Source organism: Mustelus asterias, chromosome 12, assembly GCF_964213995.1.
Source record: "Mustelus asterias chromosome 12, sMusAst1.hap1.1, whole genome shotgun sequence".
NCBI classification, from domain to species: Eukaryota; Metazoa; Chordata; class Chondrichthyes; order Carcharhiniformes; family Triakidae; genus Mustelus; species Mustelus asterias.
In genome coordinates, this window is record NC_135812.1 from 86,088,195 (window position 1) to 86,104,565 (window position 16,371).

Below are 16,371 nucleotides of genomic sequence, written 5' to 3' on the forward strand. Positions count from 1 at the left end.
GGTTTCCAGGAAGCCTAAAATAAAGGAACAGAGAACCCAGGGACTAGAACTGGATATCATTCAGTAAAGCCACAGATAAAGCTGAGGAGTTAGATTGTGAGAGATCAGAAAGACATCTGAAGTAGCTCCAAGATATGTGAGAACTTAATAGTTCACAGAATCATAGAAACCCTACAGTGCAGAAAGAGGCCATCTGGCCCATCGAGTCTGCACCGACCACAATCCCACCCAGTCCCTACCCCCACATCCCTACACATTTACCGGCTAATCCCTCTAACCTACGCATCTCAGGACACTAAGGGGCAATTTTAGCATAACCAATCAACCTAACCCGCATATCTTTGGACTGTGGGAGGAAACCGGAGCACCCGGAGGAAACCCACACAGACACGAGGAGAATGTGCAAACTCCACACAGACAGTGACCCAAGACGGGAATCAAACCCAGGTCCCTGGAGCTGTGAAGCAGCAGTGCTAACCACTGTGCTACCGTGCCGCCCCAGTTTTTGAGAAATTATTTGAAATAATTGTAGAAATCGGTGGCTGGATCTCAGAGTTTATGTAAAAGCATCTAAGACAAAGGAAGTCTGAAAGGAGAGGTGGAAAACCTAGAACAAGATCAAAACAGTGGAGTGGAAGCTTTGTTTGAATGGATAATTGGAAAAACTATAGGTTCTTATTTTTCTAGTAATATATGGCATCCTTATCTTTTTTGACCATAATGTAATTCCTTACTATGTTCAAATTAATTTACTGATTATATGCCCATTCGCAAGTTGATGAACAATCTTGTAATTTGCATCAGTGCTAGTTGGTGTTGACGGCACATTCCAATTTGGTGTTGTCTGCAAATATAGAAATTATGTATGGCTTCAAAAGTCTAAATCATGAAAATAAATTGTGAACATTTCCCCCTTCTGTCACTTTGAATAGCTATGTTTTACCCCATCTCTCTTTTTTTCTTGCAGCCAGCGAGCTATGCATTCTGCTACTTATCCTCTGACTCTTTGACTATTATCAAGGGCCTTTTGGAAATCTAGATATATTGGCTGGGATTCTCCCAAAAAGATTCCCCAATTCGCGTGAAAATGGGAGTAACTCCTGTTGATTTTTTTAGCGTGATTTTCAGAATGAATCTCCGATAGTCCGTGCATCACAGAGTGCTCAAGTGGGATTCCCTCTGAAAATCAGGGGCGGGGCCTATTCTCGCCAGAGAGGCTTGCAGCATAGCGCTGAACCCGCCACTGTTGCACGCGCCAATCTGTCAGTATGGAGATCGGCGCATGCGTAGCGGCCCCGCATTGCCGGCCTCCAGATCGCTAGCCAGCCCGATTGCTGGCCTTCCCTGCAACTCCTCAATCGCTGCCCTACTGATGACCCCCCAATCACTGGCCTCCTGTACCTCCGAAACAAGCCCCAATATCCCACCCACCCCCGCAGCCCCTCCCCCCAGCAACTCTGACTCTCTTCCCTACCCGGATGGCCAGCCCCAATCACCCCTTACCCTCCCAACGATCCTCCGGCACAGTATCAGCGGGACCCTCCACCCCCACCGATCGGTCCTCTCAATAGGCCCTGTCCTGTCCCTCTTGGCACTGCCTGATGCCCGGTTAGAAAGAGATGCTAGCGGGCCCGGAGACTTCAGTCCCGGGCCCACTAATGATATTGAAATACTGATTTAAATATTGTAACCATGCCGTGCCGATTTCCGGTGCGGAGCTGATGGATCAAAAAATCTTAGCCCCAGAGACATGCGGAGGCCATGGCACCCAGTGGAGAGCCCGCGAAACGGCCTTCACTGATGTCTTCTGGCCCGTTGAGCTACGAGAGCAGCTATATTCTCTATATAAACACATTCCAAGAACAGGTGTAAAACAGACATATTTGCACAATATGTTAGAATACACAGTTATTCAGTACAGAAAGGCTTCCATTTAAGATATGAATAATTAGGTATCTGAAACATACACCTGTAACGCACAGAAAATCATAGTACAATTACTAATACTGCAAAATGATTCCCCGCCACAAAATGATATTATGACGGAAGACAGTAACTTACTAACTTTTCTCCAAAGCCCAATGTTGTAAAATGCGGGACACATTTTTGCAGTTACAATTTATACCAATATGCAAGTCGAATGTTTGAGACCAATTTTTAGGCAAAGAATTAAGGCGTCGACTTTCAATCAGGTAATGTTTTCAAGATGCTTACTTTCAGCTAAAACACACCTGCCTGGCATACCTAACATGGCTGTCAAAAGAATCTACAAGGTAATGGGGGAACCAGAGCAAGCCAGCTGTTTATTGTCTCTCTCTCTCTCTGCATTTTTATTGAGGAGCCTCCACATTCAGCCTCACACCCCAAAAGAGGAGGCACTGGCCGAGTCTGCTTGGGACCCAGGAGAAGGGAAGGAAAGAAAGGGACAGCCCATGTCATTGGAAAATGTTACACTAACAGCTCCCAACCCTTGACCAATGTCTTGGTGAAGGGCGGCGGCGGGGGGGGTTTTGCTCTGAATTAACATTTGCAAGGATCCAATTAGCAAGGCCTGAGCCTCTCCTGCCTTCCCCTCCCCAGGGAGGCTGAGGGAACAACTGGGGTCACAGGGTCATTTATTTATTTAAAGTTCACTCTGGAAGTTGGTCCCTGCAACCTCTTTGCATATGCACTATTTATTACTCTGTTCCGATCTGAGTTTCTCTCTACAAAAATCAGAACCAACGTACAATCGTTTCACCTTAATTGACAATTGGGAATTGGAGGAAATATGGTTAGTGTAACTTTTTAATGAATAATAATTGAAATTTTTGATGTGATTGTATAGCTTGTATTCTGATTATGAAATGTTTGGGCTTTGATCCCTGAAAAAGTAAAAGGTTGACTTTTACATGAGGTATATGAAAAACTATGATTTCTTTTAGACCAAAAATCATAGGGTTGACTTTTACGAGATTGACTCTTACACAAAAATATATGGTATTAATACTCACCTGAAATAGAATTTTAGATAACATAATTGCCTAGTCATGATTATTGCAATCATCAGGTACACATACTTATTTTATTCACTAATTTAATTTCCTACATTCATGTCCTCACCAATAAAAAAACTAAACAATTTAAAAAGACAGACTACAAAAGAACCAGCATCAAAAGTGAAGTAGTGAGTGGTGTTAAAAATGGTTTACATGCCCAGACTTACCTCTTTATCAATTTCCTGTGCTGTGATTCCTTTTATCATAGCGAGTATTTTTAAATGCTCCTTTACTGTAAGACTGTAAAATAGGACATCAAATTGTGGACACACTCCCATCATCTTTCTGATCTGAATTATTTCATCAAATTCAGAAACTCTGTATCCATAAACTGTTGCACATCCTATGCAGTAGGCAGAAAAGTTCACATTAAGTCTTATTGTACATAATCCTGATAGAAGCAACTTCTTAACTATGTATGCAAATGAATAGCAATTTATGTAAGTTTCACCTCAGAGCCATTGTGTAATCCATACTGTTCAGAAATAATCTGATCATTCATACACAACATAACAGTGGTGAGCTATAGGTACAATATTCACTGAGTTGGCCTGACCATAAAAACACAATGAAGAAAGTTGCACAGCTACTCCAGCATGAACAACTTAAAAAAAATAAAGAAAACATGGAAAATCATAAGATCAGATGCAGGACAAAATACTGAGGCGCTCACCCAAGCTGGCATATAAGCATCCACACATGAGACAGTTACAACTAAAATAGGCTGGTCATGTAGCCAGAATGCCTGACATTTGCTTACCAAAGCAAATCTTCTATAAAGAGCTTGAGTCTAGGGTGCACTCTCATAACAGTCAAAGGAAGCGTTACAAGGATGCTGTAAGGGCTCCACTTAGGAGTTTTGAAATTGGCTTCAAGTCCTGGGAGAAGCTCACCCAGGTTCGCTGCACCTGTCACATATCAGAGGCAGAACAAAAATCTAAGGAGAGGAAATCCTGAGCCAACAACTCAATAGTCTCCGGTATCCTGCCCTATTTGCAGCTGAATTTTCGACGTGCAGCCTTAGCAGTCATCTACATACCCAGCGGACTCCAATCAACAACCCCAGGCAATGAACATGGTCATCACTGCTTCAAAGGACAAACAAGGGACATAACAGTATTATGTGAAAGGCTGACCATGAAGGCCCTCGAGTTAATTTTGGTTACTGCATGAGCAAATTAGTCTGTGAATGAAGAGGAAATGCAGAAATGCACAGACAACAAGCAGCAAAACATTGAAGGACAAGGATTTCTGAAGAGTATAAAAGGAGTGTGGTGGTCTTGAGATTCAACAAACTCAAAAGAAGAAATCTTGGTCTGATTTGGAAGAAAAGGCCCCTTACTGTTCAGGAGAAAATAACCACACATCTCCACACCTTCTCCCCGCAACCAAGGATGAATTAAATTAAGGTCGAGTCAAACTTATGCATGGAATTGTTTACTGTATATTGCAGTACAGTTTGGTATCGCATGACATTCTGTGAAGTGAACAAAATGTATAAATGTTTCACTCAAACATGAATATTTGATTTTAATGGAATTTAATTTATTGCAGCCAATGAGGGGAAAATAGTCACCGCTGCAAAACCCGGGTGAAAAAGAATCTTGATGCCATCTACTCCAGCCTAATGAAGAGAACATTGTGCACTGGCATCCTAACCTTGCCAACTGAAGTGAACAAAGAGTCCTAGCCACCTTTTCCACTGATCGCAATTTCTCTAACTCTTCTACTACTCGTCACCTCTCATCCTCTTTACCACGTTCCCTGCTCCCCCATGCTTCACTTCTCACATCTATTTAGGTCCTCCCCCATCTCCCTTGTCCCTTATAGCTTTCTTTATTCCCTCTGCTTCTTCATTTGCTTCCTCCAACTGTACTTGATCCGTTTGCCATAGGTCTTCATTCCCTGCGTACAAGCACCTCGGTCTTCAGGCACCCAGAGATCAAGCATGTGCATGGCCAGGGTGGGAGAGTTGGTTGAGCTGAAAATAACCTTTTCTGTGTAGCAAAGGAAGTGGATATATCTTGTGCCATGAGTTTTCATTGGGAATACATAAATTCAAGTTACCAGACGTCCCAGTTTCACTGCACTTTCAACCATATCGACATTCCTAAAATAATGAAAAAAAGACCGAAAATGCTGGAAAAACTCCACGTCTGGCGGTATCTCTAAAGAGAGAAACAGAGTTAATGTTTCGAGACAGAAGAGTCAGACTCGAAACATTAACTATTTCTCTCTTCACAGACGCTGCCAGACTTTTCTGTTTTTAGTTCAGATTTCCAGCATCCACAGTATTTTGCTTTTATTCTTAAAATAACGGTCAGCTTTTGTTAGTTCTAATGTGTATGCAGACTATGATGTGAAATTAATTCTGATTTTGTTCCTTATGATGCAATGATACTTTCTTTCTTACCATCTGACAGAGGACATAGTCCTGAGAGAATGTTAATTAATGTCGTTTTTCCAGTTCCACTGTGGCCCAGTAGTGCTGTGATTTGATCTTGATAAACATCAAATGATAAACCTGAAATAAAGTATATTATGCATATGAAAAGCACGAATTCTAAATACAATAATTTTTCTTCCTTGTTCCTTTAAAAGAAAGTCACTTTTAGCTTTTCTTTCTTTCAGTTGTCACGCATCAGTCACCCGCCAAGAGGTCACGAGTGTCTAATCCATCCTGAAATAGGGCAAACAGGAAAAGAAGCACAAAAGTATGAACATTTTGATTTCATAGAAACATACAGCACAGGAGACCAATGGTCCACGGAGCATGTACTGCTCTTTGCAAGAACTATTTAAATATTCTGACTCCCATGTGCTTTCCCCTATTTATCTAAAACTTTTTAAAGTTTATTTATTAGTCACAAGTAAGCTTATATTAACACTGCAATGAAGTTACATGAAAATCTCCTAGTCGCCACACTCTGGCACCTGTTTGGATACACTGAGGGAGAATTTAGCATGGCCAATGCACCTAACCAGCACGTCTTTCGGACTGTGGGAGGAAACCAGAGCACCCAGAAAAAACCCACGCAGACACGGAGAGAATGTGCAGATTCCACACAGATAGTCACCCAAGCCGGGAATCGAACCCGGGTCCCTGGCGCTGTGAGGCAGCAGTGTTAACCACTGTGTCACTGTGCTGCCCGTATATTTTGAATATGCAATAGGGCAGAAAATATAAAATATTGCAATTGGGGAAGCCTCAGTTTATAAAGCAAAATTCTGCTATATTTTCTTGATTCAAACTGGAACAAACAAAGAACAAAGAACAGTACAGCACAGGAAACAGGCCCTTCGGCCCTCCAAGCCTGTGCCGCTCCTTGGTCCAACTAGACCAATCGTTTGTATCCCTCCATTCCCAGGCTGCTCATGTGACTATCCAGGTAAGTCTTAAACGATGTCAGCGTGCCTGCCTCCACCACCCTACTTGGCAGCGCATTCCAGGCCCCCACCACCCTCTGTGTAAAAAACGTCCCTCTGATGTCTGAGTTATACTTCGCCCCTCTCAGCTTGAGCCCGTGACCCCTCGTGATCGTCACCTCCGACCTGGGAAAAAGCTTCCCACTGTTCACCCTATCTATACCCTTCATAATCTTGTATACCTCTATTAGATCTCCCCTCATTCTCCGTCTTTCCAAGGAGAACAACCCCAGTCGACCCAATCTCTCCTCATAGCTAAGACCCTCCATACCAGGCAACATCCTGGTAAACCTTCTCTGCACTCTCTCCAATGCCTCCACGTCCTTCTGGTAGTGCGGCGACCAGAACTGGACGCAGTACTCCAAATGTGGCCTAACCAGCGTTCTATACAGCTGCATCATCAGACTCCAGCTTTTATACTCTATACCCCGTCCTATAAAGGCAAGCATACCATATGCCTTCTTCACCACCTTCTCCACCTGTGTTGCCACCTTCAAGGATTTGTGGACTTGCACACCTAGGTCCCTCTGTGTTTCTATACTCCTGATGACTCTGCCATTTATTGTATAACTCCTCCCTACATTATTTCTTCCAAAATGCATCACTTCGCATTTATCCGGATTAAATTCCATCTGCCACCTCTCCGCCCAATTTTCCAGCCTATCTATATCCTGCTGTATTGCCCGACAATGCTCTTCGCTATCCGCAATTCCAGCCATCTTCGTGTCATCCGCAAACTTGCTGATTACACCAGTTACACCTTCTTCCAAATCATTTATATATATCACAAATAGCAGAGGTCCCAGTACAGAGCCCTGCGGAACACCACTGGTCACAGACCTCCAGCCGGAAAAAGACCCTTCGACCACTACCCTCTGTCTCCTATGGCCAAGCCAGTTCTCCACCCATCGAGCCACTTCTCCTTGTATCCCATGAGCCTTAACCTTCTTAACCAACCTGCCATGTGGGACTTTGTCAAATGCCTTACTGAAATCCATATAGACGACATCCACGGCCCTTCCTTCATCAACCGTTTTTGTCACTTCCTCAAAAAACTCCACCAAATTTGTAAGGCACGACCTCCCTCTTACAAAACCATGCTGTCTGTCACTAATGAGATTGTTCCATTCTAAATGCACATACATCCTGTCTCTAAGAATCCTCTCCAACAACTTCCCTACCACGGACGTCAAGCTCACCGGCCTATAATTTCCTGGGTTATCCCTGCTACCCTTCTTAAACAACGGGACCACATTCGCTATCCTCCAATCCAAAACAAAAGGTCAAGACTAACAAAGCAGCTTTGAATTATTTTGAATAATTTGGTTTCACGTCAGAAGGTTGGAAGCGATTGCACCTAAAATGTAATCAGGCAGAAGATCTCTAGCAGCAAGATACTTACTAGTGCAAAAAGTATTAAAATAATTCATGTGAAATAGTGAATGTTTGACAGGCACATGAATAAACATACTATGCAAATTGGAATTCACAAATATAGGTACGTCAGTTTATATCATCCCTATAGTGAGCAGAATTATTAAGCATTATACTGGTATAAAATATAGTGAAACAATCAGTATAGTACAGTCACCAGAGACACAAACCTTTCAGTGCTTCCACCTTTTTCTCCTTCCCTTTATATAACTTGTGAACACCATTTAACCTGTAAAAGTACCAAACACACTCATTAATGTACTTATTAAGTGATTTTTAAAAAAATAAATAGATAATAAACAAACAATAAATAGAACAGCAAGTTCACGCTACAAGAATTATTTGCTGAGCCACTGTCCCCCCTCCCCCCCACCCCAACATTGCTGTTAAAAATGAAAGAACAGTACAAAAATATAATTGGAGTGATTGATTTACATATTTGTTGTAGACTTTGCTGCTAAACATTTCTACCAATTAAATTCCACTGTAAGCAAGTCTCCACTAATGGGGCACAATAAGGGCAGAGCCTCCGCAAACAAGGCCAATTTCTGGATTTTTTAATCAACTAATGTAGAATAATTTTAAAAAAATGGCTTTTCAACTACAACTGGGTGCAACAAATCCTTTAATTTTTGGGTCGGGGTAGTGTCCAATAAGTCACATAGATATCCATAGAATGTGCAGCACAGAAACGGGCTGTTCAGCCCAACTGGTCCATGCCAATGTTTATACTCAATAGGAACCTCCTCTCATTCCTTTTCATCCAACTCCTTCAGCAAAACCCTCAATTCTTTCCTATTTCATATATTTCTCCCTTAAATGCAACTATGCTATTCACCTCAACTACTCCTTCTAACCACTCCCTGGGTAACGGTGTTTCTCCCGAAACTGAAAGGAAGAGTTAAGGTAGCAGTCAACTTCCATTGCCTCACTTCAGGACACAGGTCTAATAAACTGGCAGGTCGTGTTTTATTTATACGTTGCCAGAGTGCAGAAGCTTTGTCCTAAATGATGATCAATTTGAACATGGGGAATATATTAAATGGATATGCGAGGGCAAGGACAGAATTTGAACATTACATTGTCAATGACATTATAAGTGAAATCCTGAGCCCATGTTCGCCATCTGCGAGGTTGGCCGCAGGGGCTCAAGATCCGGAAGTCGCAGTTCTTGCCGGCGAGAATACGACTTTGGATCTCCCAGCCCCTCACCAGCAACGTCATCAGGTTCACGCCTGCTTTGCATGCATTAACATGCATTTCAATACCATTAACCTGCCCCTCCACCGTATCTTGACCCCTAGCCATATACTTACACTGCGCTGATGTGACGTCACACGGTGCGGTTCACAACAGGTTCATGCAAACGGGAGTTTGTTGTGGTGATCTCCCTGGGGATGTAAATATAGCTCCTGGGCGGGATAGGGACATGGCCGGACAGTATCCTGACAATGCCCCTTGGCACTGCCCTATGGCAGAGGTTGGGACTGCCAGGTTAGCATTCTGCCACCTGGCAATGTCAACCTGGACCAAGAGGCGGACCCTAATGGGACCCCTATGGGGAAATGGGCATTCCGACAAGCAGGGGATGCCAGATGAAGATGATGGCCATTGCAGAGTGGAGATGCTGGCTCCGACTGCGCGTGGGGGAAGGAGCCAATGATAATGGGGGGGGGGGGGCGGGAGAGGAGCTGAAGAGAGCAGGCCAATGATCATGGGGCCGGCGGGTTTACAGCTCGCTCCAATTGGATGTGGGGGATGTGCAGGGCGCACCCCTGAGGCCTCAGTGGTGAAGTGGGGAGAGGTTGATTGGAATTTTGATTGGGCACCCTTTAGAAATAGCGCCCCGATCTCTGAACAACCAGGTTTTGCTGGCATGTTTAAGCCCCGCCCACCTCTATGATTCATATCATATGTCAATCACCCCCTTGATTATTTTTGACCAGTTACCGAACAATTTAAAAAAAAGAAACACAACAGCTTTTGAAAACAAAGCGGAATGAACCAATTCGATCCTCCCGAATCTGGAGAGAAACACGCCGGTATTCTCGCCAGAAACAACCCTCTCATTTTTTGGTCAGATTTCACCCTATGTCTTTGAAATGGACAATTCTTTAATTCAGAGGCATTTGGACCAAGCTAAATAGTGGAAATTTCTCCTGCAGCTTAGTTTAGTTCAGTCTATTTGACATCTGGTTCTGAAGAACTGAATAAGAATTTTCCATAATTCATGTACAACCATCACATTCTGAATGTCTTAATCTGTTAAATTCAAAAGTCTTGTATGTGAATAAATAATCTCTAAGGAATGAATTCTGAAAAGATTACTTCAATCCCCGAGGACTGAATTTTGGTTTTCCAACTATTTGTCTGATCAGGCATTATTTGTTGCAAATAAATCTATTACTTTTAGCCTGAATATAATGATATCTATCTCCTTTGAGAACACATTGGAAACCATATTCTCATTTGTTGTCTCTCAGTTGCAGGGCAATTGTTAGTAACATGGCATACTCTTCTATTCAGTACTGTATGAATAATATATACAATCCATGGCAACTCTATCTGCTCACTAATGCACGAGAGCCTTTTTGCCATTCAATTCTTGGCACACGTGGCCACCTGTGTATTGCTCAGTCAATATACCTCCCCGTGTAATAATGTGATTTATTGGCCAAAGAAAATTGCTTTACAACACATTTCAATGTCTACTTGGAAACCAGAAAGACCACTTAGCGGTCTACTCAACATACTTAGTGTCCATCAGTCTGCCATACTTACACTTGAATCCAGGAAGCTCATCAGTTAAAAAGACAAGGGGCAGAAATTTTCACTCTGTGCGCAGAGTGCTGGCTGAGGTGAAAAAACCAATGTGCACAGCTGAGTTTTCTCTCCAGATATCATGGCACTCTGTGCACAAAAAAATCTGGAGGTGTGGTTTTCGCTGTCATGCTGGTAGGGCAGGGCCTGATATGGTTTACCTGTGCACCCCTGGTGGATCCCCCTTGACTGCTTCACGTTTTTTAAAAGCAATTGTAAATCCTGTTGACGCTGGGGGCTGTGGGGGGAGGCTGGTTCTAAATGTTGAGGGAACATGTGGCGGGGAAGCCTGCTAATTATATTAAAATGCATGTCACATAGAATCATAGAATCATAGAAACCCTACAGTGCAGAAAGAGGCCATTTGGCCCGTCAAGTCTGCACCGACCACAATCCCACCCAGGCCCTACCCCCACATCCCGACATATTTTACCCGCTAATCCCTCTAATCTACGCATCTCGGGACATTAGGGGGCAATTTTTTAGCATGGCCAATCAACCTAACTCGCACATCTTTGGACTGTGGGAGGAAACCGGAGCACCCGGAGGAAACCCACGCAGACAGGAGGAGAATGTGCAAACTCCACACAGACATAGGAGTGGCAGGGAAAACCAGAAAACAAGATCTCGCCAGCAGGAATCTCATTTTCCGATTCTTGCGACATTTTGCAGCCACGTTGCCATTCGCGCACATGGTTAACGTGGACGCAAAATTGTCCCCAAGGTTTTCAATACCAGATCAAACTTCCAAAATGGCCTCATTTCTTTCAGATTCTGTTCTTACCTAATTGCTTCTTTTCCCTTAAGCTCTGTAGGTACTGCTTCCACCACCTCACTAAACCCAGGTCCAAGGCCAAATTCATTTTCACTAATTGCATCAATATGATCATAATGTTTCTGTTTTTGGAACCAATATGATGGTCGAAGGAAGTAGAATAAAGGTTGACGTTGCCCAAATTCACCTAAATGGACAAAGGAAGGAAACTAGTGATAACACTTCCTCAGTGCAGTATTATAAATGCTAAAGCATAATAAAATATTAATGAATATTTAATTATGGAAACAGATACCAAACCACTACATATATTTATTGAAAACGCTAACCATACATTAACCGAGCTGAGCATTGCTGCAATGATAAACCAAATTAGACCAAAAGGAAGAAAAAACAGTTAAAACACATCGGGGATGATTCTCCCAGCCCGCTGCACTGCTCTAGCAGCACAGCGGGCTGGGAGACATAATCGGAGACCATGTAACGAGCTTCCCGCTGAGCAACATGGTCTCCGCATGTTTCAGGGGTCGTCAGCTCCGTGCCAGAAATTGGCGCGGAGCTGAATAAATTACTTAAATGAGCATTTAAATCTGGTTAGCATGCCCAGGACTGAAGCCGGGATAAGTGGGGGAGGCCCTGGGCATTGCCAGTTTGGCAGTGTCAGCCTGGCCCCCTGGCAATGCCGAAGGGGCAAAGTGGCAATGCCCAGGGGGCACCTTGGCACTGCCCACTGGGCATCAGGCAGTGCCAAGGGGGCGGGTGTCCCGCTGCACTCTGAACTGGGATCAGTGACAGGGAAAGGGTGGACAGCGATCGGGCTGGCCATCGGGGTTGGGCCTGTGAGTTGGGGCTGTGGGGTGGGGAGAGGGGAGGGTCTCTAGTGGTGGGGTCAGGGGATCAGGACTACTGGGTGGGGGGGGGGGGGATGTTGGCCCAGACACGTCCGGGAGGCCAGCGATTGAGGGGTGGTGGGGGGGTCACACGGCCAGTGACGTGGGGTCGCGAGGCTGATCAGCGATCGGGAGGCCGTCAGTGCAGGCTACTGCACATGTGCCGATATCTGCTATGACAGATCGGCGCATGCGCAGTGGGCCACTCAGCGCTCTGCTGCCGGCCTCTCCAGCGGGAATGGACTAGGGCACTTTGTGATGCACAGAGTGTGTGGAATTCATTATGAAAGTCCCACTGAGAAAAGCAGTGGGATTTACTCCAGTTTTTTTGCAAATTTGGCACTTCAAATTTTTTGGGGAGAATTCTACCCATCATTCTCCTGATGCAACAGAGGAGTTAAAAGAAGATTACAGATTTTGAACTCAACCAACATAATCATCTGCAAACTCACGTGGTCATAATACTGCTACTGAGCTTACCTCAGTAAGTGAAAACTACAGGACCTGTTGCAAATATTTAGTTCTTGCTAATATTTTAGAGGTAATGTTTAGTTCTGAGAAAAGTAAGTTTAACTGTAGAAAGTGGGATAAATGCAACCAATGCATCTTGGGATCTATTACACTTAAGAAGTGGGTGTCATTTTGACCTAAAATTGCTCAGGAAGTTCAAACTTTCAATGGACAATTACCCTCCACTGGGAACTATCCGATACTCTGATATAAGCCGGAGACATTTGATGGTTTTGACTCTCTTAGCAGCATAGTTATCCAGTTAAGGGCTAAAACAATTTCTTACTCCTTGGTAACTACACTGGTGAGCCCCCCCCAAGCCTCCAGCTACTACCCCACCCTCCACTCCAACTACCTTCTTAACCCCAGACTACCCCCTCAGCTCCTTGATTTCCTCCAAACTACCTGACTACTGCCCTCACGCCCCCCCTACACTCCTGACGCCCAGCTTCCCTCCCGTCCCAGCCCTCCAACTACTCCACTCCCCTACAGTCCATCCTACCCTTCTACCCATCCTGCTCTTTTCTGATCCATTCTGCTCCTCTCCAACCTATCCTACCGCCTTTGACCCATCCTGCAATGCCACCACCCCCCCCCCTCCCCAACTACCCTAACCCCTCACCCACTTACCTTACTCACTTTTTCCCTGGCTTCTCAAAATGGCTGCGACCTTTAAATTTACCTGCTTTATGGCAGCTCGTGCTGTAAAAAAAGGGGATGTGGCTTTACTTCGCCTCATGCTGCTGCCCTTCATTGAAGGTCTTAGGAACCCGTTGCGCTGCACTTTTCTCACAAGACCCAAATTGGAAGGTCGGGGGAGAGATGTGCAGAGACTAAGGGGCCTCCCCCACCTGATCGCTGGCCTCCCAATGCCCCCCGACCCGCTGGTCTACTGGACCTGGACCCCACACCCCATGCCATCCTCAATCTCTCCCCTCCACATGGCCAGCCCCAAACCCCCTCCCCCCCTCCCTATCCCACTGATCCTTTTGGAGAGTGACAGCGAGTCCCCCCCCCCTCCCACCGAGACTACTAATCATATGGAAATTGAAATTCCAGCTCTGAGCTGCTTGCATTATAAAAAAGGGCCTTGGAGTCGCGATCGGCCGGATGCTGGTCGCAAATCCTGTTAAGGCCCCCCCACTGTTGTCTCCTGGCCCGCTGCACTACTTGAGCAGCGCAGCAGGCTGGGAGAATCCCGACCTTTCCTTTTAAACTAAGAACTGCCTGAAGTTTTCTGACAATATTGACTACATTTAATAATTCCTTTAAACTTTCTCACTTTTAAACAGTGACCAATCAACTGTTCTTTTGTAGGGTGTAGCACACTTTTGCAATTGGCACAGATCACTGAAAACTTTTGTCTAATGCAAAGTTTACCAATACGTGAATCAGTCAGATAGTGACCTGCACCCATCAATTCCAACAGGCATTCTTGGAGAACAAAATATTTAGCTTCTCAGATGTGTCTGGAAGATTAAATCACTATTATATTTGTATTTTCACATACCTGGGAGGACTTGGTCAAGGTATACAGCCACAAGCAAATACAGGAAACTGTCTAGGACTAACATGAAAAGTGGGATATACAATGGGAATGGACTTGCTGACAAATTTGAGGGTTGAGCACCATCACCAATAGCTTCAAGAAGCACAACCTAGGAACAAAAAAGGCTCAAGTTAAAATAAAATCCAAAAGAAACCCAGCCAAGTGGGCAACATACAACATGAATAGCAGCTGAGAAAAAAATAACCAAATTTACATCAGTTTCTATACGGATTTCAGGGTTGGGGGAGGGGTGGAAGAGAAAAAGAGAATAATACTTCTACTGACAGCAACCAAAAATGCACTAATACAATCGATATTGGTATAGCTGCCATTTTATCCAGAAAATATTTGGTGCACACTGGACACAGTGGCCATTTAAGCTCTAAATGTCAGATATAAATTAGGCGAGGTTTATCAGCTCGAGCAGATTGAGAATTTCAAAATCACAGAGCGTTGCAATTTTAGAGCTAAGAAAATCCAGTAGGATCAGTTCAACTCCATAATGAAATTACGGGTCGATATTTATGACACATACGGATTAAATGATTGTCAGCTCAACGAGGGAAGATTACAATGGTATTACAGGGCTGAGGAGATTGTTGTGCAAGATTACCTGGTAAGATTACTTCATTAAACATTGCGTTAGTATAATGTATCAGCACAGTGACATGTGGGTTCATAGAAACAATCACCAAAGTACAAAATTACCAAACTCAACTTTGCCATGCAAGAGTTATGAAGAAGCGATCAATTGCTTCTCCTTATATGGATGAAACCAGTTTTGGCCCAATACAGTTAAGGCCTGGGTGCAGCGTAGGATCAATTAAAAGTATCGAGGAAGGGAAATTCCCTCCTCTTTCTGCCCCAGTTCTCAAAAGCACTTCCATGTTGCCCAAGTGGTATTGGCAAGACTGGTTGTAGACCACCTGCCAGACCAAGCAGTCAAGCAAACAATGCAAAACAACAAATTCCACTTAATAGAGAAATTTGTTTCAGCCAAAATACCATGGCTGCTCATGGTGTAATAAGCCATAAAGTATAGATGGCATTACCGGTGTTGACATTCTCCAATATGTATTGTTTGATAGATTGGTTTCAAATTGCAAATCGTCTGATGTTGTTCGACAGTTTGTTAGCCACACCGTAATTATGCAACAAAATCCAGCCCAGTACTTTAATCCAAACACAGAAAAATGGCTGCACCATCATGAGGCAAAAGCCATTTTAACCCACGCCTCATTTAAACTGCCATATCTAACTCCTGCTTGAAGGCAGAAGGAACAACGCAATGGTGAAAGGGCAGGAGTAGAAAGCTTTGGACATTGCATATAGTAATAAAACATAACTCTCCAAAAAATCAATTCCCTGCTTCTAAATACCTGTGCAATTCCAATGGCTAAGGCACTAGGGGAGAATAAACAAAGTCCCCACACAGCAGACACTGGAAAATCTCTGACCAGCACAGTAGGAAGGCTAAACAATCCAAAACCCATCAGCATTAATGATCCAACCAAGCCAGCAATCTTCTGATTCTTAAAAAGTGGAGTCAACAGAAATGAAAAGGGAATCTATAAAAGAAAAGATTCACATTTTAAAATTATGGGCCATTTCGACTTAAGTTCCTGCTACTGTAATGTAACTTTCTTTGTACGTTCCAACAAATTACCTTTATGCATAAAGAAATCATGGAAAAAAACAAATGCTATTTGACCTTAGACATCCATTCTTTTCAATATGTTTCTCAGTGAACAAAAAACCCCTACATGTTCGTGGTCCAGATGGATTACATCTGTGCATAGTAAAACAAACTAGGAAACAGATAAATGATATATTTATCAAAATTCATTAGAAAATGGTATACTGCCAGAGGATAGCTCATGTCATTCTTATATTTAAAAAAGAGGGAGCTAGAACAATCCCAAGGGTATA

The 16,371-nt window shown here is 43.7% G+C and overlaps 1 protein-coding gene across 5 annotated transcripts in view; it reads right to left on the reverse strand.

The window, feature by feature from the left end:
• abca5 (ATP-binding cassette, sub-family A (ABC1), member 5) overlaps positions 1-16,371 on the reverse strand; it is a 113,690-nt gene that overhangs the window by 61,621 nt on the left and 35,698 nt on the right. For all 5 annotated transcript variants that reach the window (XM_078225551.1, XM_078225549.1, XM_078225550.1 and 2 more), the window contains 6 exons: positions 15,822-16,010; positions 14,404-14,551; positions 11,503-11,680; positions 8,069-8,127; positions 5,452-5,562; positions 3,206-3,381 (listed from right to left, as the gene is read on the reverse strand). In XM_078225551.1, the coding sequence (XP_078081677.1) occupies positions 3,206-3,381; positions 5,452-5,562; positions 8,069-8,127; positions 11,503-11,680; positions 14,404-14,551; positions 15,822-16,010 (861 nt within the window). The remainder of the gene's footprint in view (positions 1-3,205; positions 3,382-5,451; positions 5,563-8,068; positions 8,128-11,502; positions 11,681-14,403; positions 14,552-15,821; positions 16,011-16,371) is intronic.